This window comes from Anabrus simplex, chromosome 1 (genome assembly GCF_040414725.1).
Source record: "Anabrus simplex isolate iqAnaSimp1 chromosome 1, ASM4041472v1, whole genome shotgun sequence".
NCBI lineage: Eukaryota > Metazoa > Arthropoda > Insecta > Orthoptera > Tettigoniidae > Anabrus > Anabrus simplex.
Window position 1 is genome coordinate 289060767 of NC_090265.1, and position 20120 is coordinate 289080886.

At 36.5% G+C, this 20120-nt stretch overlaps 2 protein-coding genes across 2 annotated transcripts in view; one reads left to right on the forward strand and one right to left on the reverse strand.

The window, feature by feature from the left end:
* LOC136864159 (dynein axonemal intermediate chain 7) overlaps positions 1-20120 on the reverse strand; it is a 658911-nt gene that overhangs the window by 211833 nt on the left and 426958 nt on the right. The window contains exon 12 of the mRNA XM_068226132.1: positions 9042-9203. Within this exon, the coding sequence (XP_068082233.1) occupies positions 9042-9203 (162 nt within the window). The remainder of the gene's footprint in view (positions 1-9041; positions 9204-20120) is intronic.
* LOC136856716 (toll-like receptor 13) overlaps positions 1-20120 on the forward strand; it is a 222203-nt gene that overhangs the window by 8829 nt on the left and 193254 nt on the right. Inside the window, exon 2 of the mRNA XM_068231075.1 lies at positions 8195-8409. The gene's annotated coding sequence lies outside the window, so the exon portion shown is untranslated. The remainder of the gene's footprint in view (positions 1-8194; positions 8410-20120) is intronic.

Genomic DNA, 20120 nt, shown 5'->3' on the forward strand with positions numbered 1-20120 from the left:
AAATATGGACAATATATATATTATTGTATTAATTAAAGCAAGTTATATAGAGATTATATTAAGATATCTGTAAAAGAGTAATATTCCTTCAGTTTTTTCTTAAAATATATAACCGATTTAAAGTTCTTTATAACAGGAGGTAACACATTATATTCCCTAAACATTGATGATTCTATGCCTTTCACTCCGTACTTTACTGAATTAGAATGAGAGGGATATATCCTTAATGATCCTCTAGTTTCATATCCATGAATTTCACTAAAATGGGAGAAGTTAACAGTAGAATGGGTTAATTTCCTGTCTAACTTATACATAAAGACTGCTGATGAAAATGCAATTTGTTTATGGAATGGCAGAATATTTGACTCTGAAAAAACTTCATGTGATGGTTTGAGGAAGGGGAATCCATACATGATTTTGATGACTCTTTTTTGTAGGATTTCCAAATTATTAATGTAATCTTTCCTACATCTTCCCCAAATAAAGCTTGCGTATGTTAGATGTGGGTGGATCATTGCATAATATATACACTTCAATAATTGTTGATGAGAAAAATTACTGTATCTTAATCTGTGCATTATTCCTATCAAAGGGGTAATTTTGCTGATTACGTAATCAATATGGCTTTTCCAGGAAAGTGTTGAGTCTAATATTATACCAAGATACTTAGCTGAGTTGACTCGCTCTATTACTTGGTCCTTTAGGATAAAAGTGTTAGCCGCTGTTATCTTATGGGCTGTTTTATGAAAGATTAGGTATTTTGTTTTAGTCACATTTATGATCATTTTTTTTAGATAAAGCCCAGTCCGATAACTTGTCCAAGTCACAATTTATGTCTTCCATAATTTGCGTTTCACATAGTCCTTTGTAAGTTATTAAGATATCATCAGCAAATACTTTACATTTCCCCTTTAGTGTTAGAGATTGTATGTCATTAATATAAATCAGAAATAGAATTGGACCTAGTACTGAGCCCTGTGGTATTCCCGTTTTTGTCTGCTGCTTAAAACTTTTAGTATTGTTAATCATCACATATTGTGTTCGATTTGATAAATAATTTTGGAACCATTTGTGTGCTAAACCCCTAATTCCTGCTAATTTTAACTTGTTCAGAAGTATTTTGTGGTCAACGAGGACAAATGCTTTTTTAAGATCTATGAGTAGCCCTGCTGCTAATTTATTTTCATCTAAGGTCTTTTGAACATCTATCACTGTATCAAATACAGCATTATCAGTTCCTTTATTTGGGATAAACCCATATTGATTATTGGAAAAGTAATTAGTTTTACACAGAAAATTTACCAATCTAATTTTTACTACCATTTCTATGAGTTTTCCAATTGCAGATAATATACTAATTGGTCTGTAATTGGATGGATCTGTGTTATCTCCTGATTTAAAGATAGGTACAATTCTGGCACATTTGAGTAATTGGGGTATTTCTCCACTGAGAATTGAACGGTTAATAATTTCCACAATATATGGCACTAAACTTTCAACACAGGTTTTTAACATGACATTGGTTATTTTATCTTCAGTTAAATTATTTTTATTTTTTAGAGAAGTGATAATTTTGAGCACTTCACATTCATCAGTAGGAGGCATGAAAATACTATTAGTTTGGCTTTCAGCTGTTGTGCTGCCATGAACTTGCTCATCTTCAGGAAGACCTTTTCTTATATTTTCAGCTACATTAACGTATAGTTCATTTAGGTTATTGCATATGTCCTCTGTGTTTGTAATGCTGACATCATTTACCACCAGATGGCTGATTTCATGTTTCTTTTTGGTTTTTGCAATTCTGTAATCTGTGTTCATAATACCTTTTTTGTAACTCTCTCTTCAATTTGGTTATTTTATTACTGATTCTTTTGTATTCTTCAATTACTTCTGCAGAGGGGTTTTTTACTTTAGATTTTGAAAACAGTGAGTCTCTTCTGTAACTGTTCTTTTAATGCCCACTTTCTTGTTTGGGTATAATTGTTCAAGGTTTCCATTCTTTGACGCTACTCTAGTAAGATCTGGTTTATTTTTCTCCCGATCCCTTTCTTTCCACAAGATATATCTTTCCCTGAAAAGAATGAAATGGCATATGACTTTTAGTGCCGGGATTGTCCGAGAACATGTTCGGCTCACCAGATGCAGGTATTTTGATTTGACTCCCGTAGGCGACCTGCGCATCATGATGAGGATGAAACGATGATGAAGACGACACATACACCCAGTCCCAGTATAGAAGCGAAGAGTGATTGCTACGACACTGGTTTAATTTAAATCATTTAGCTCATGGAAAGCGGGAGAGATAAGAAGAAATTTTGGTGCCAGCGAAATTAACCAATGATGGTTAAAATTCCCGACCCTGCCAGGAATCAAACCCGGGACCCCTGTGACCAAAGGCCAGCATGCTAACCATTTAGCCATGGAGCCGGACTTCTTTCCCTGATTGCTGCTCTCACACTTTCATTCCACCTTCTCCATTATTTTCATATTTGTCTTACAATAACCTTCAGTTGCTACCTTAACCAATGTGTCCCTTAGTCTGGTCAATTCTGCCTCTCCAGTTTTCTTTTTATCTCTTGGTAACAGGGTTTTGATCCGGTTCTGATACTCAGTTCTCTTATCTGCTTTCTGGAGTTCCCATACTTTGATTTTTGGCATTTTCCTGTTCTGTACTTTTGGCACATAGGAGTTTGTCACGTCCACTGCTAATAGATGGTGGTCACTGTCAAGGTTCTCGCTGGTTATTACTCTGACATCTGGTACCATTCTGCTCCTTTCTTCATCTGAGATGACATAATCAATTACAATCTTTTGTAGTCCATCCCAACTGTATCGTGTTATCGCATGGCTCTGTTTCTTCTTGAACCAACTATTTTTCACCACCAACCCATTCCTGATACAGAACTCAAGGAGATGTTCACCTTCCATAATTTGTCCACCATATCCATGAGGTCCCATTACGTTCTCATATCCTGTTCTATCCATCCATCCCAATCTGTGCATTCAGATCTCCTATAATGATTACTCTCTTTTTACTAATAACTTTTTCAAATCATCAAGAAACTGGTTCTTATCCTCTTGACAACATCCAGTTTGAGGTGCATACACCTGTACCAAAGTTAGTTTTTCTTTCCCTAAATGCACAGTCACCTTTATTATTCTCTCACTAACATAATGAATGTCAATGACTCCTTCTAGATCTTTATTCATGATGAAACCAACACCATTCCTCATCTCTTTGTTATTTCAATGCCAATACAGTGTATACCATTTTCTTAATTTCTTCATTCCATGCCCTCTCTATTTGGTTTCACTCAGCTAGAGTATCATTAATTTCCTCCTTTCCATGAGGTCCACTAGTTCTTCACATTTTCCTGTGAGTGAGTGAGTTGATGGTCCCAATCCGTGTTAGTCTCCTCCAGGATTTAGGCATTTTTGCAGGACCCTGTCTATCATTAGGCCATAAACCATCATCCCTGACACGAGTGTGCTCATGCTGGCATCTTAATTTAGTTGATAAATGCGTTCCTAGGCTCTTATGTGTTTTGAAAGCAACTACAAATAAGCTCTTTTACTGGCTTGCTAGGCCTAACACAATTGAGGATTTCCTTTTGGGGTTTACTCCCTTAGCCTTTGAGGATCCCTCCTCATCCCACAAGGCAGTAGGTTCCATCTGTACTAACCCCAGAGGAAAGGGTTGCCTCTTCCGCCAGCTCCACCGTACCAAATCATATTCTCCTCTTTTGCTGCTGTTGAAGTCTTCACTCGTTACCTTGAGCTGGGACCCTTTACCAGATGTTACACACCAGGTCAATGTGCTCTGGGACTCACATAAGCAGGGGCGCCACTCCCTGGTCAGGGCTGCCTCTAAGAGGGTCCCTATCTCTATGATTGTGTATAACTGTATGTTGTTAAGGAATAGACGTAGCGACAATAAAGTGGTTTTATGTAAGGAAGCGAATGTATCTTGTGTGATATTTATCATATTTACTCGTTTATTAGACCCCCTTGTGTATTAAGACCCCACCCCTGGCTTTTTGAGATGAAGAAAATGAAAAAATTAAAAGAATAATTATTATTATGACTTGTAATGTATGGCTATGAATGTTTACATCCATTTATTATTATTATTATTATTATTATTATTATTATTATTATTATTATTATTATTATTATTAATGTTGTATATAGACATTTATATGAGTTCAGTTTATGTAAGAACCTGTATATAATTTATTATTACCTGTATATATGATGTGTAATCCACTACAGTATTGTGAAACACACTGTAACATCCAGAATGATGTATCTTTGACACTAGATGATGGTAGAATATTCTGTACATTATATCTATGTATTAAGCACTCTAGAATTTACGAGAAGGTATTTTGTAACATATCTTTCTAAAAGCCTGGCCAGGCACATATATAAGGAGGTGGTCTTGATGCTAGAGACAAGTTACTGTTTAGTTGGAGTTATGGTTTGACAGGAGTTGTACTTGTGACCACATGTCGTGTTTGTGCCAATATGCTGTGGCAGTCAGCAATCATCTGTTTCAAGGTTGTTCCGTGGGTTCCGTGATAGGCAGTTGTTGAAATGGTAGTTTGTTGATGTTTTCGGAGTGAAGTGTTTTGTTTGTGACAACAGTGATTAAGGTTATGTGCATTTCATTTGTAAATAATTGTGAATAAATCTATGTACGCAAGTTGACAGCATTTTGTGTGCGTCTTTGTGGAGACATCAATCTACTCCAATCGAGAGGCCAGTCAATCGATTGATGTTCAGATGTGTTCCAGTTAGAATGTTGCAAGAACATTTCCAGAAGTCGATATTTCTAGACTCTTTGTTGAACAGTATAAATATTGAGCTGACAGGCCAAGAGTCAGCCAGTGTTGGACTCGGAGTGAGTGTGGGGTTCCATGGTGGGGTCAGTGTTGGACTCTGTGGTGGAGTCAGTCGGTTGGTCAGTCAGTCAGTCAGTCAGTCAGTCAGTCAGTCAGTCAGTGAGACAGTGACAGAGAGAGAAGGTACAATAAGAGTATGTAGAATGTTGGTTGGAGTGAGTTGATATCTGTATTTGTCAGAATCAACTTGAGTAAGAGAGTGGTCAGTCTTGCCTTGTGATGGCAAAGTGAATAACGAGTGTACAGACTTGTTGATATCTGTACTTTTCAGAATCGACTGTGTGATGTTGAAGTGAATGACCAGTGTGAGAACTTGTTGATATCTGTACTTGACAGAATCAATAGTAAATTGCTTCAGTGTGTTTCCCTTAATAGTGTAGTGTTGTGTATAACTGTATGTTGTTAAGGAATAGACGTAGTGGCAATAAAATAGTTTTATGTAAGGAAGTGAACGTATCTCACGTGATATTTACCATATTTACTCATGTATTAAGGCCCCCCCCCCCGGCTTCCTGAGACAATGAAAATGAAAAAAATCTCGCATACAAGACCCCCCAGCATAATTCGTCAAAGAAGAACAACAATTCCGCTTCAAAGTGGGTACAAGCCTTACTGCAGCTCTGATGACATCGCACAAATTCGTTAATAGTTTCGTTCATACGATCCACGCAATGCTACACATACACAAACTCTCCAGAAACCATTTGGGAATAAATTCTCACTGTTTGGACTCGTGGCTGAAGATGACGCAGTGTATATGGGGTAGAAACTAGTCCCAATTATATAAGACACTATACAAACTAATGGTATTGAATAGGTGGCCCTTCTCTACTCTTTGATAGTGATCAATTGTCAATATCGACCATAATGAAATTCATAACCTATGATTTGGACCCTACCGTCAGGAACGAAACTATTTTTAAAAGTTTCAAAAGGATGTGATCTCGAATGTTCTCAATGGCAGTGAAGATGACGTCATTTGGAATGACAACATGCCGGCAGCAGGGAAGTTGGTGACACAAGACCATAATTCAAATGAAAGCAGTGATTAGATTTACTCAGGTTTACTATACGGTAGGCCTACTGCTCAAATGACAGAGACAAATGATTGGCCATTAAGTTCTTTTCTATCAGTATTGCATAATATGATCATACGATACCCTTCTCCCTTTTCTCTACGGGTCGAGTATGAAGTGAGACAAATTTTTGTACAGAGTTTTCACGATCTTACACCCTTCCTGACATCAACCTAATCAGAGGAATTAATGAGATGAAACGAATGAAGTGATATGATTAACTAAAACTGACTACATTTACTTTAGTCCGGCCCGGCGATGTAGGGGGCAACGTGTCCGCCTGTCAACCAGCGACCCTGGGTTCGATTCCCGGTCGGGTCAGGGGTTTTTAATTGTAAAATGATTAATATCCATGCCCTGGGGACTGGGTGTTTGTGTCGTCCCTAATGTTCCTTTCCTCACATTCAACACTCTACACTTCCGCAATTACACTTACACACAGGCTCCTATCATATGGTGAAAGTAGTGGCAAAAGATCTGCAAAGGTTTACGCCACAAACAAATATCATAAATTTTTAAAAAAACTTTATATGTAGGCCTAAAAGCCGTGTTGACCATTTATTGTCTTTTTACATTTAGAAATACTGCCTTCCAATGAAAATAGCCAGTATAACTCAAATACATTCATAAGTTTGTTAAAGAATAGTGCAGAATGTTTACATGTATAATTTATAGCTCCTTATTAGCCTAGAAGCCATGTGTTCTCTGCACAAAATTTGAGGTTATCGCATATTGAACCCCCACTTACCTTTTTTGGCTGTAAAAGTGGAAGAAAAAAGGGTCTAATACACAAGTAAATAGGGTATTTACACCAAAATAAAATCACATTGAGAACAAAAGTATGAAGATGGCTATGCTTCTGATACTTAGAAAGTGTAATTGTCCAAGAAAATAGATACCAAATTATGAAGAAAAGACTAACCATGGCAAAACAATTAAAAGGAAAAGGCTTTCTATCGAAAAGTAACTATGGTCCAGATTTGCATTACAAAAATTTACACCTCACTTGTGAATTCTCTCATGGAAAGAAGTTTAATACAAATGGTTATGGTGATTCCTTCACAAAGAAGAGTACTCGTAAGCACTGAAACACAATATAATTTGTGATAGTGGAAGCCATTTCTATGCAGTTTCGACTCAGTTACATATAAAGAAACTAAAACCCACACAATTCTTTTGATAGAGTGCAACATCTTACACATTATTTTCATATCATTTCTTGAGATTATTATAAGACAGACCCAACAGCATAGCCATGTTAAAACACTGGATCCCATGAAGTTAATCAACAATAAGTGGGATAATGGCTTGGATAGATAACACTAGCGAACATGATTTTGTGGTAAAATAGAAAATATGTAATTCTTATGGAAATTGCTGCCCTGATTCTGAAAATGATGCTATTTTTTTCCTATCATGTCTAGTTTTGACGCAATTCAGTGTTTTAGTATCTGCATGAATTTGTAAGATGTAATGTTGAGAGATGTTCTCGCGCAACTATTTTTTAGAATACAATTATTTGATTTGTTATTGTTTGCATTTTATTATAGGTTTATTGCTGTCTAAATTTTCATTTTGTAGTTGGGGGTTTCCTGGTAAATTCATAACAAACTCCCCCAGATACGCAATAGACCGCGTGGTATGTAGGATTGAAGATAAGACAGTTAGACCACCTGAATAACCAGACGTGTTAATTTTCCTGTTTCCTATGCGAATGGGATAGCAGGGCATGGGATAAACATTGGGATACAGTGAATTGGCCAGAAAGGAAACAACTACAACCAGGATCCAAAAATGTCTTGAATGTAAGTCTCGTTGACCATGAAAAAATTCTACTTCTACCCTTGCACATCAAATTAGGATTGATGAAACAGTATGTCAAGGAATTAGATAAAAGTAGCCTATGCTTCCAATATTTATCCACTAAATTTCCCTCATTATCAGATGCAAAAATCAAAGAAGGCGTATTTGATGGACCACAGATTCGTAAACTGATGAAGGAAAAAAATTTCACAGACACGATGACCAAAATTAAGAAAGAGGCATGGAACGCATTCAAAGATGTAGTGACTAAATTCCTTGGCAACATTAAGTACCCTCAGTACAAAGAAATTGTAAGGAAAATGTTGGTAAAGTTTAAGGAACTCAGTTGTAATATGAGCCTTAAGATTCATTTCTTAGCTTCGCATCTGGATTATTTCCCTCCAAATTTAGGAGCTGTCAGTGAAGAACAAGATGAAAAGTTTCACCAGGATCTCAAAGATGCAGAACGACGCTATCAGGGACGTTGGGATGTGAATATGATGGCCGATTACTGTTGGCCAATTGCACGAGACGACCCTTCTAGAGATCATTCGGGAACTTAAAAAAACAGGAAATTCCACAGAAAATGGGAAAAGACGGAGGTGTGAATCTAACCTGTACATAATGTAAGTAAAAAAACTATGCATGTTTAACCATGTAATTTTATTCAAGGTACAGTTATATTAATTTAAAAGCAACTGTACAGCCGAAAATAAATAGGCGCTTTATGCTTCAGTTTCACGAATTTCAATTACATTAAAAATATAATGCAAACCATCTACTTGCTTACAAAGCAGCATTTATGTGTATTTAATGCATGCAAAATATGATTATGTTTTTCAAGCTGAAATTTACATTAATACATCAAATTTAATCAATACTAAGAATCAACAATTTTACGTAAGAACAAAATAAAATTTTGTAAAATTGCCACTAATCCAGACGTGATACGCCAGAACTAATTTTTTTTCTCGAATTCTGCGTTAAGAAATTCATAAAACCCACCTATTTTCATTTTTACTGCACAAAAAAGTTTTTTTTGCAGGCTAGTGTAACCCACATACTGTTGGCTAGTGGAGAAGTGGAGTGAAACTGCACATCCTACTGCAAGTAACTTTTAGATCACTGCACAAGAATAACAAGAATATTTCATGATCTCCAGGATATATTGTAGTAAATTCAAGCGACTTAAGATTTTTAATTTAAATACTGAAATTTCTAAATAAATAATAAACAAAAAACTTAAGATCTAACATACCTTGAAGGTGAATTCAACACTAACGATAGCAGCTGTGATACTGAGCACAACTTTGTCTTCCTTGAAGTCCGGCTTAATCTCCCAAGTCTGGAATGGGAAGTTGCAGTAGCGATAAGCAGCAAGTCCAAGAAGTCCAGAGCGTCCCAGACAGAATGTCAGGATCTGTATAATATCACTGCAATTGATTTGTGATTTTGAAGTTTAACTTCTAAAATGTACAAGGGCGAATCAAAAAGTAAGTTACACTAGCTCACCGCGAGAGCACACTGTGTTACATAAAATCAACTTCATGGTCCGTATCGCACTTTAACAGATTCACAACTAAGTAATTTTTATTTCCCACCTTGTCGATACATTAGTTGCTTAAGGCAACTTATTGGTTAAAAGTGGTACATGTTTCATATATTATTAACATCTTCAGCCACATAACACTGTTTAGATGAAAAATTCATATATTGACAGAGTATCAATGCTTTGAGAGAAAGTGTACCACATGTACCACTTCTAACCAATAAGTTGTCTTAAGCAACTAATGTATCGACAAGGTGGGAAATAAAAAATACTTAGTTGTGAAGCACACTGTGTGTTGTGACCATGGCCAATGCACAGCAAACTACAATAACTGCTGATATGTCCGATACAAAGGTTCGTTATTGGACATTATAAATTTTCCAGCTAACTCATTCTTGGTTGCCTGCGTTTCGCCCTCGTGTGCTAAGTTAGGCTCATCAGTTGGGACTTAGCGGTGTGGTATCCTGTCGTGTTGTATGCGCAGCACGGGCTAGGCTCAATGGCACGTCAACTGGATGTTCATTCCATATTGGAGGTATGTGCAAGGATCAGATTTCTATGGGCTAAACGGCTCAATTGCACGGACATTCATCATGAAATCACTGCTGTATAAAGTGAGCGTGCAATTTCTCATCCAGGTATTGCAAAGTGATATAAGCAATTTGACGCTGGACACACGGCTCTCACGGACGAATATCGCAAAGGCAGGCCCGCAACGTCCAGTACTGTTGCAAATGTTGACCATGTGGGTGGGATCATTAGAGAGAATCGGCGCGTAACACTGAAGGAAACTGCCAGCATGCTGAACATTTCGTATGGCAGTGTGTCCTCCATCGTTCACCAGCACCTTGGATTTCGTAAACTGTGTCAAAGATGGGTCCCATGTCTCCTGCCGATGTTTACAAGGGACAACCTTTCCAATCGTCACTGGCATTTTTGCAACGGTATTCTGTGGAGAGCAACGAGTTTCTACAGTGAATCATCACAGGGGATGAAACATGGATCCACCACTTCACCACCGAAACAAAGAGAACATCGATGGATTGGGTGCATGCCATATCACCACCACGAAAGAAGGCCAAGGTCCAACCTTCAGCAGGAAAGGTAATGGCGACAGTGTTCTTTGATATTATAACCTTTCAATTGTCTCGAGGTCAAGAGCGTTTAAAAGAGCTCAATAACCAACTATACGACGTCAATATACGAAGGCGAGTTTAGTAAACGAAATTGAGAATTTGAAACTCTGTTTAGCACTATTCTAATCTGGTCTTTACAAGTTTCAGGGTGGAAGAACAACGAAACTAGTTATTATTACGATGAAGGATCTAAATAAGACGGAGATGTGTGCCTAAGTCGAGACTGGGATCCTGATGGGTCCGAGTTCTGCTGGAGCCGCCACAATAACATGAAAACAGATGTCCATAGCTACCACAACCTAAAAGATGGGATGAACAACAGAGTCTTCGGATGTTAACTACCCAAGCATTGTCTTCCCATATTCTATTTGTAGAAGCTTATAGTAGTGTTAGATCTGTCATCATTGTGGGTGACCTTTTAAGAATATGACTTGAGTAACCTAACGTGTCTGTCATTATGTATCTGTGTGAAGTGTTGATCCGATCATTGGTAGGAGTGGAATTCGGTATATTGTCGGTATCAAGTAGTAGAGGTATACAGGCACGATTATATTTCATCTAATGTCCTGATACTGTCTAAATAATCGTAAGAATCTATTTGCGATGAGATAATATCGAGTGCTGTGTAGGTAAGTTCAGTGAGTGATGGTGCGTAATTTAAGTCAATGTCAAGATCCTCTTAGAATGACTTGTGCCGCAGAATAATTTAATGAAGTGTGTATATGCTGTAAGTGATATGTTTTTATATGCGTATAGCTGAGGTTCTTCGATACCTGCGCTTGTATATTTGAATAATGATGTAGACATGGTGTACGTTTTTGATGAGATATGGTAAATATTAGGGTCGTCAAATATATTATGATAGAATAGTGTGATTATGATAAGAATGAGGTTTGTTGAAATTGATACTACAGTACCGTGGTAAATCTTCGAGAAGGTCAATGAACCTAGGGTAGTAATGTTATGTGAGATGTTCATCGTGTGATTTTAAAGATTCTGAATAGGCAAGCGGAATAATATAATGCTAGTATTTTCAAAGGTATCCCCGAGAGATTAAATGTTAAACGTGTAGAAAACATCAAAATACGAATTTATGGCACAGCATAGAGGTAAAACGGATATATTAGCAGATGAATTGTTAGGATCTTCGGTAAAGGAGATATCAAAACAGTAAAATAAGGTGTTTAAGAGGTTAATGTCACCTGATGAAGTGCGTTGGCATTCAAGGTAGCAGCTTGCTGTAGTTATTTGGCAGTAGTAGTATTTTCAGGAAACTGGAGGAGAGCAGATGCAGTATAGTCCTTCCGATATTATCATTTCGTTGAACATGCCAGTAGTTAGATGTTGTTGATTTTCAGGTACGGCGAAGCTGAATGTTCCCGATGAGTGTAACAGCACCATGATTGTTCATTTATTGAATTTATTTGTGTCTTTGGATAATTGATAGATAATTATATTTTTCTTATGCAACGTTAGGGAGACTAACCGTCAGGATATTCAAGTTGTATACTAGATAGCTAGACAGTTAAATGATCAAACAGATAGAACTGGAGAAGGCAGACTATGGGCAAATATTGACTCAGATGAATGAACAAAGTGAATGACTTTACGATTGGCAGATTTTCAGAACTGTTAATAATTTCATTATTTGTGGAAAATATTTCAGATATTGTGATGAATTACTTAAGAGTTTTAATTTAACGTCAGATAATGTTCTTTTTTAATGTGTTTTCAGAACCAACAAAGATTGATAAGATGTGTGTTACTTCTCCGTCATGTCGTCTAATCAGATGATGATTATTATTATTATCATTATTATTATTATTATTATTATTATTATTATTATTATTATTATTATTATTATTATTATTATTATTATTATTATTATTATATTTTTCTTCATGATTACTTAATTAAATGGAATATCCTTCCAAAATGTTATTGTGATCTTTCATTTTTAAATTATAATTTTAAGAGCCTTTACATAGTTAGGTAGGACGTGGAAATTACTCTGTTTGAGCTGATGTTGGAAGAGATCCGACCGGTACTTGCTGAATGGCCATGCCCACGAGTGGAGTTTCTTGCGAACCGTTGATACTAGCTGAGGTTTAATTGAAGAAAATCATATCATTTCGAACCACCTACATCCACAAACGGTCACAATATGGAGGGTTGGTGCACGTGAAATTTATGCCAAAAAGCACAACAACCAACTTGGCTTCATATTATCAAACATTCAACCGGTTGCATAAGGCAATTAAAGAAAAGTGGCAGGGAAAATTGAGCGCCGGTGTGATTTTGTTGCATGATAACACAACAGCTCACACGGCCCGCCAAACGTCTGAACTGCTGCAGTGATTCAAGTGAGAGATATAGGAACATCCTCCATACAGTCCAGACTTAGCGCCATGCGATTATCATGTGTTTGATAAGCTGAAAAAGGATCTTGGTGGACAATGATTCTGAAACAATGAGGAGGTGAAAGTAGTTGTCTCCATAGTACTGGAGGTGATTTCTACACATCCGGAATCAAAAAGTTGGTTGACCATTTCTAGAAATGTATACAGTCTCTTAGGGACTATGTGGAAAAGTGAACTTACATTGTATGTTCTCATAGCTGTGTTGCCTATGTGTAGGTGGCCATAATTTGGAAGTTTAACTTACTTTTTGATTCACCCTCATAGGTGTCAAGCTGTAAACATATAGCACCAGGTTAAGACTAAAATAACACTAATTTTCATGTCTTTGCATTCTTTACTGAACATTGTATCTCTTGCCAAACATTTATTCTCAGTTTCATGCCATATCCAGAGTTTGAAATTAATTGAGTTAAAGTCATTGCATTACTTGTAACAAATGTGTTATTGTATTTTCTTACCTGTAATCAGTACTTTTTTACAAAATGCCATTTTTACATTTGATTACTTCTTGAAATAAAATTGTACCATATGCAACAAAACAAATGGCACTGGAATGTTATTTAACTGTGTTGCTGCAATATGTGTTCAAAATATATACCATCATGTGTCACACATTGTTCATAACTTCTTTGAAGGCTATTGAACACGTTGATGAACAAAGGTTGCTGTAAGGACACGAAAAATGACTTTATCTTCTCATGCAATTCAGGAATATTATGTAGGTGGGTCTTCCGTCTTGAAAACAGATTCTTTCAACATGGGTCACGTGTAGGCATCTGGGGGCCATGAAATATGGGGAGCAGGAAGGGCACAGGAATAGAGTTCTATGAGAAATTAGGCAATTTCCTATGTGTTGTTGTAGAAGGATAAGTGACTCACACTGCAGTGTGGGCTATAGCTCCGTCTTGCTGTATCCAATGACGTTGGATGGGTAAATATCTGGCGCAACAAAAAATGGTGCAAATCTCACATGAATGGGGTAACAGTGACATCTCTGTAGACTACCAGGTCCAATGTTTTTGGATTTTGTGCAACATCCTCTAAAATATAAGGGCCAAATATTCTACGACTGGACACAGTGTGCACCAAATCATAACCTGCGCACCGTGTAGTGGTTCTCTACAATGACATCAGGCCATACAAACCCTAAAAGATGAGTTGTTTATTGGTTTATGTAGCCATCGAGGTAGGTATGGCTTTCATCTGAAAACCATATGTTCAGAAGAAATCTGGATCCTCATACATCATGGACATCACTTGTCTTTAAATTCTATAGACAAGACTCACTCATCCCTTTCTGTTAAACACTGAGCAACTTGAATGCGGATGAAAATCCACCAGGTTCTTTAAACATCTGCCAAATAGATCTATCACTGAAACCGAGTTTCAGCAATGTTTGACATAGGCTATGCTTTGGGGAGAAGTTGCCCATGATTCTCATTTGTAGTGACAATTCTTTGGCATCCTACTGTCCCCTTTCTTTGACTGATCCTGTATGATGGAATTAGTCAATGACAGCTAGCATTGTTCAGTTATTTGGTGCCTCCTTATTAAATCACTCCTTGTACTGTACTCTAATGTGAAATAAATTCAGCCCATTGTGATGTCCCACTCTGTACGACCAAAAATTATGTGCCATCATAAATACCTTTCCCTCTGTTGTGAAAACCATAACTGCAGAAATCAATACAACACTGAATTCACAACATGTCAAATTAGTACATACAATAAGTAATGACTTTGTAGGAAAACATGGACAGCAGATGAGCAATAATTTCTGTGACATTTGTTTTTCTGCCTACCATAATAGTTACATTCTAGTAATTGTTACACTCTAGTAATCCAAATGGGCTATATCACATGGAAGCAGAAACAGGGAACAATTAAGTGGTGAAAAGATAACATCTTCAGTTCTACTACTGCAGAACCAGTAGCTGCACCAATGCTGGAAGAGGTTCTTTCTTACCTCTCAGTACTTCCAAAGACATCAGACTTATCCTACAGTATCCACATCTACTGGGGATGTTATTAAAATTAAACACGGATATTTCTTCAAGTGCCACTCTAGAGTGTATTTTCAGTAAATGAAAAGATGTACATTGCTCCAAAATGTCAAGGCTTATTGGTAAGAATTTTAAGAACCAATTATTTTGTAAAGTAGGCCTAAATGGCAAATTATTTGAAATTCTGAAAGTCACTAAAATAAAAATAATAAAAATGAAAAAAAAAATTTTGGAAGTTCCAGTCATGTTTAGTCTCACTTAGTGATGATAGTCACTTAATGTCTCTATACTAAAAATTAAAAAAACTATTTAAAAAATGAAGTAATATCTTTTTTGGTGCAAGCTATGGTATCATATCAGCTATGACCAACTCAATAGGTAGCTCCAGCCTTCTACACTTGACATTTCCACAGGGATGACATAATAGTTATGTTTTAATATGGAGTCACAAGTCTTATTTTCGTGATGGTTTGTAAGCATGTCATTGTTATTTCGACATTATTAAATATATTCATTGGTGTTTTCAAGTGATAATTTTATAAAAATCATTAGTAAAAGTGTGTTTTGTGCAGTACTATGTACAGAGTCTGCCAGAAAAAAGTATACACTCCTTGTCAGACTGTATTGGGATATTGACATAGTCCATTGTTTTGAAGTACCAGTATGATGTAGTATGATCTTTCGCTCAACAGATGTCGGGACTTGCATTACAATAGTAGGAAAACAAAATGACTGGAGCACACTTGACGTTCAAGCAGCAAAAATGCATTCTGAAGTGGTTTATCAGGTTTGATAATGCCGTTGAAGTGTAACATCAGTGGAGGAGGGAGACTGAAACAGAACCTCCAACATGCCTAACAAATAAACTCATCACGGATATGTTTGAGACGCATGGAGTGATTTGTGTTATTCTCAAAGGAAGATTGGGAAGAATGCGTACAGCTACTAGCCATGCTTTGCCGGCTCTCGTGTTGGAAAGGTTTGCTACTTCTCCACAGAAGTCCGCTATGCAATGTGCATGGGCAGTGAGGATTAGGTGCAAGTGTATGATGAATTTTGAAAGCCGCTAAGTGGAAAGGTTATGCCCTAGGATTACTGCATGCGCTTAATAATGCTGATCCTGATCGCCGACTGCAATTTTATGAATGGTACCAACAAACAGTTAGTCAAGATGAACACTTTCTGATGGAGGTAGTATGGTCTAATGAGGCCCGGTTTAAACTTAATGGAACAGTGAATCGACATAAATGTGTCTACTGGTCACTGCAAAATCTGCATGTTCATGTGGACAAGGCGATCGATCTACCAGGGGTTGTTTTCTCATGTGGACTGTCATCTAGGGGCTGAGTACGAACCTTTTTCTTTGATCGTACTGTCACTTGAGAAGTGTACTTGGAAATGTTATGCACATTCATTTTACTAGCTATATGTGTGCTTTATGGAGCTGATGATGTGGTCTTCTACCAACAGGACAGGGCACCACTACAATCCTGTGTAGCAGTATGAACTTTCTTCGATGACAATTTGCAGGGGCATTGGATTGGATGAAGAGGGCCCATTGAGTTTCCCCCATGGTCGCCAGAACTTACCCCTTTGGAATTTTACTTGTGGGGAAATGTGAAAGATCAGGTCTATCAACATAAGCTGCGCATGCTGGAGGCCCTTTGCCAGGAAATTACAGCGGCACATACAGCGATCTCCATTGCAATGTTGACCAACATAGTTGCAGCGAACGCTCTTCGTTCTGTTATGTGTCTGGCAACCAATGGCGAACATTTTAATATAACCATATGCTTAACTAAAGAATGTATTACATGTGTGATCAATATTTTAAATAAATAATAACAAAAAATTGTTTTTGTTCCATAAGGAGTGTATACATTTTTCTGTTGTACTCTATATTGTACTATGGTATTGTGCCAACAATATTTCCTGGGCAGCCCTCATATATGTCACAACCAACATGTGCCAAACAAAAATCATCAGAAGAAAGGAGAGGGGATATATTGCAGAATTATGAACTTTCAAGACATAGAGTGAAGGAGACAAGATATCAGAGTATGATGACTTGATGGATAAGTTAACAGATATAAATGTACTTGAATTTTCAAGCAAAATTTATGTCAATAAAGTTTTGTTCTACAAACTTCAAATTAGATGAATTCCAACTTTCAAGGTATCTTTTAGATATCTATAAATTTCCAAAGACTTAAATTCTTAAATGGTCACCAGATACCTTCTAAAAAATCTAGCTGTGTACCAGCCTCATGCAAAAGATGAAGTGTCAGTGATTTCCTTAAATTGGTATTCTGTTAAGGGGAGATTGTTTCCTGTGTCTAAGTCAGCACATGAATGTTTTCTAAGTCATTTGAATGATTTCAGTAACTCTTCTCCATCACTGGATGCACTTAACAAGTTAAATAATATGTGTTGAATTCCAGATGAGTGTATTAATAAGTTATTAAACCTAGACTGAGATGACACATTGCCACCCATTCAAAAACTCAGGCTTTTAAAAGAAGAACTCTAGCTCAGTGTCTCTAAAGAAAGAAAGAAAGAAAGAAAGAAAGAAAGAAAGAAAGAAAGAAAGAAAGTATTCATCAGATATATTTCTCTGTGTGCCCTCAAGATATATATTCATATCTTGAATTGTTACAAACTTCTCTGGAGAGTAGGAAGCTGGACAATTAGCAATAAATTTCAAATGGAATTCTCTGATGGCTGCCAATCGCTATGTCGCAATGCATACATTTCCAGTAATTACATCATCAAAATGAAGACATTTCATCAAAAATAGAAAGCGCCTAGAGCTAAAAATTTGCTTGTAATAAGAAATAATGCCCTCAAAAATGTCATAATCTTGGTAGATGTAGTATTCTTGTAGTCCCTATTTCACTATTCTTCATTCTTTGACTGGCCCTTGTAAGGGAATAGAGATAAGTAATTTTAATTTCCCTGTGATGAGATTGATGAACTGATGACAACATCTGGATCATTTTTAATTTGATTATTTTGAAAGCATTCCCTATTTGAATGCCTCATTCATTCTAATGGAATTTTGAATGAATAATTGAAAAAATAATTGAATGGGAAAAGAATTGAATAAACAGTTATTTTGTAGTCGATTATCCCATCACTATACTAACATTTATGATTCCAAGGGCCAATCAAAGAATGAAGAATAGTGAAATAGGGACTACAAAGATACTACATGTACCAAGATTATGGAACTTTTGAGGGCATTATTTCTTATTACAAGCAAATTTTTAGCTCTAGACACTTTCTATTTTTGATGAGATGTCTTCATTTTGATGATGCAATTACTAGAAATGTATGAATTGTGACAGAGCAATTAGCAGCCATCAGAGAATTCCATTTGAAATTTGTTGCTAACTGTCTAGCTTTTACTCTCATGGTGGTGGTGGTGATTATTGTTTTATGAGGAAGTACAACATTTTTATCTGGTTAATTAATGATTTTGATACATTCCTTTTCTGTAGGCATTCCCATACATGTTTTCTCTTAACTGCATCAAAAGCTTTTTCCAAATCCAAAAATACAAAGATGATTTCCTTCTTCCTTTCCAGATGTTTTTCCATCATCGTTCACATTGTAAATATCAAGTCTTTTGTTGATCTATTTGATCTAAAGCCATATTGTTCTTCCTCTGTGTTTCTATTATATCCCTCAGTCTTTTGTGTATGACTTTCTCCATTATTTCTAGCCCATGTGATAATAGGGTTATATCTTTACAATTTTCACATTTCTTCCTATTTCTTTTTTTGAACAATGGTGCAATGCTTCCTTGTTGCCAATCTTCAGGTATCCTTTCATCCTTCCATATGGCATTGAGGGCTTGGTATAGCCACTGTAGTCCATTGCTTCCTGCTGCCTTAATCATATCAGCAATTAATTCGTCTTTTCCACTTGCTTTACCTTTGGTCATTACTTTCACTGCCCTTTCAAGTTCAAACCATGTTATCGAGTTCTCTTTTTCTCCATATATTATTTCCATATTCTCATCTCCTTCTTCCTCTGAGCAGTCATCCTCACTATAAAGTTTTTCAAAATATTTTGCCATCACCTTCTGAAGACCCTTTTCGTCATGTACTATGGATCCATTTTCTCTCTCTAATGCCTCAAATTTTTCTTGATTTATTCTTTTTTATTTTATTACTCTGTATAATAGTTTCTGATTTCCTCGACTATCTTGCTCAATTTTGTTGGTAAACTCTCCCCAACATTTTTCCTTTTCTTCCTTGATACACCTCTTTACCTGTAGGTTCAATCTTTTGTATTCCACATGTAACCATTTTATCTTATCCTCATCACTCTGATATGTTCTTTTTGCTTTTCCTTATCCATTTTTTTCTTCACCTTGTACCTTTCTTTTAATTTTTATTTTATTTTTTATTTTTTATTTGTTTTTTATTTTTTTATTTTTATTTTATTTTATTTTTATATTTTGTCTGTCCACCACCATGTCTCCTTTCCCTTAAACTTTGCTTTTGTTTTCCCACATACCTCAATTGCTGCTTCCACAAATGTCTGTCTTAAACTGTCCCACTTATCTTCTCCACTTCATATTTCCATGCTAGGCAATTTCCTTTTTATCCATTCTTTTATCCACCTCCTCCAATTCACCTTCCATACTTTTACTGGGGATTATCTTCACATTCTTTAAGGACAACAAAATTTTAAAAGTTTAATTAAAAGCTCCAATTTTCCCCTCAATGAACAGGAACAACAAAAACTTCTTAATACGAACCCTAGTATACCAACAGCCAGAACCATGCCTAATAATAATAATAATAATGTTATTCGCTTTACGTCCCACTAACTACTTTTACGGTATTCGGAGACGCCAAGGTGCCGGAATTTAGTCCCGCAGGAGTTCTTTTATGTGCCAGTAAATCTACCGACACGAGGCTGTCGTATTTCAGCACCTTCAAATACCACCGGACTGAGCCAGGATCGAACCTGCCAACCTGGGGTTAGAAGGCCAGCGCCTTAACCGTCTGAGCCACTCAGCCTGGCAGAACCATGCCTAAAATCCACAAAAAGGATATACCGATGCACCCTATCATAAACTGTAGAAGTAGTCCTACCTGCAGGGTACCTAAATGTATTCACAATTTCCTAAAGAAACATTTCGTTTTCAATAATAAATACCCCTTAGGAAACTCAGTTAAATTTTGTGAAATTTTGAATAAGTTTATTCTAATACCC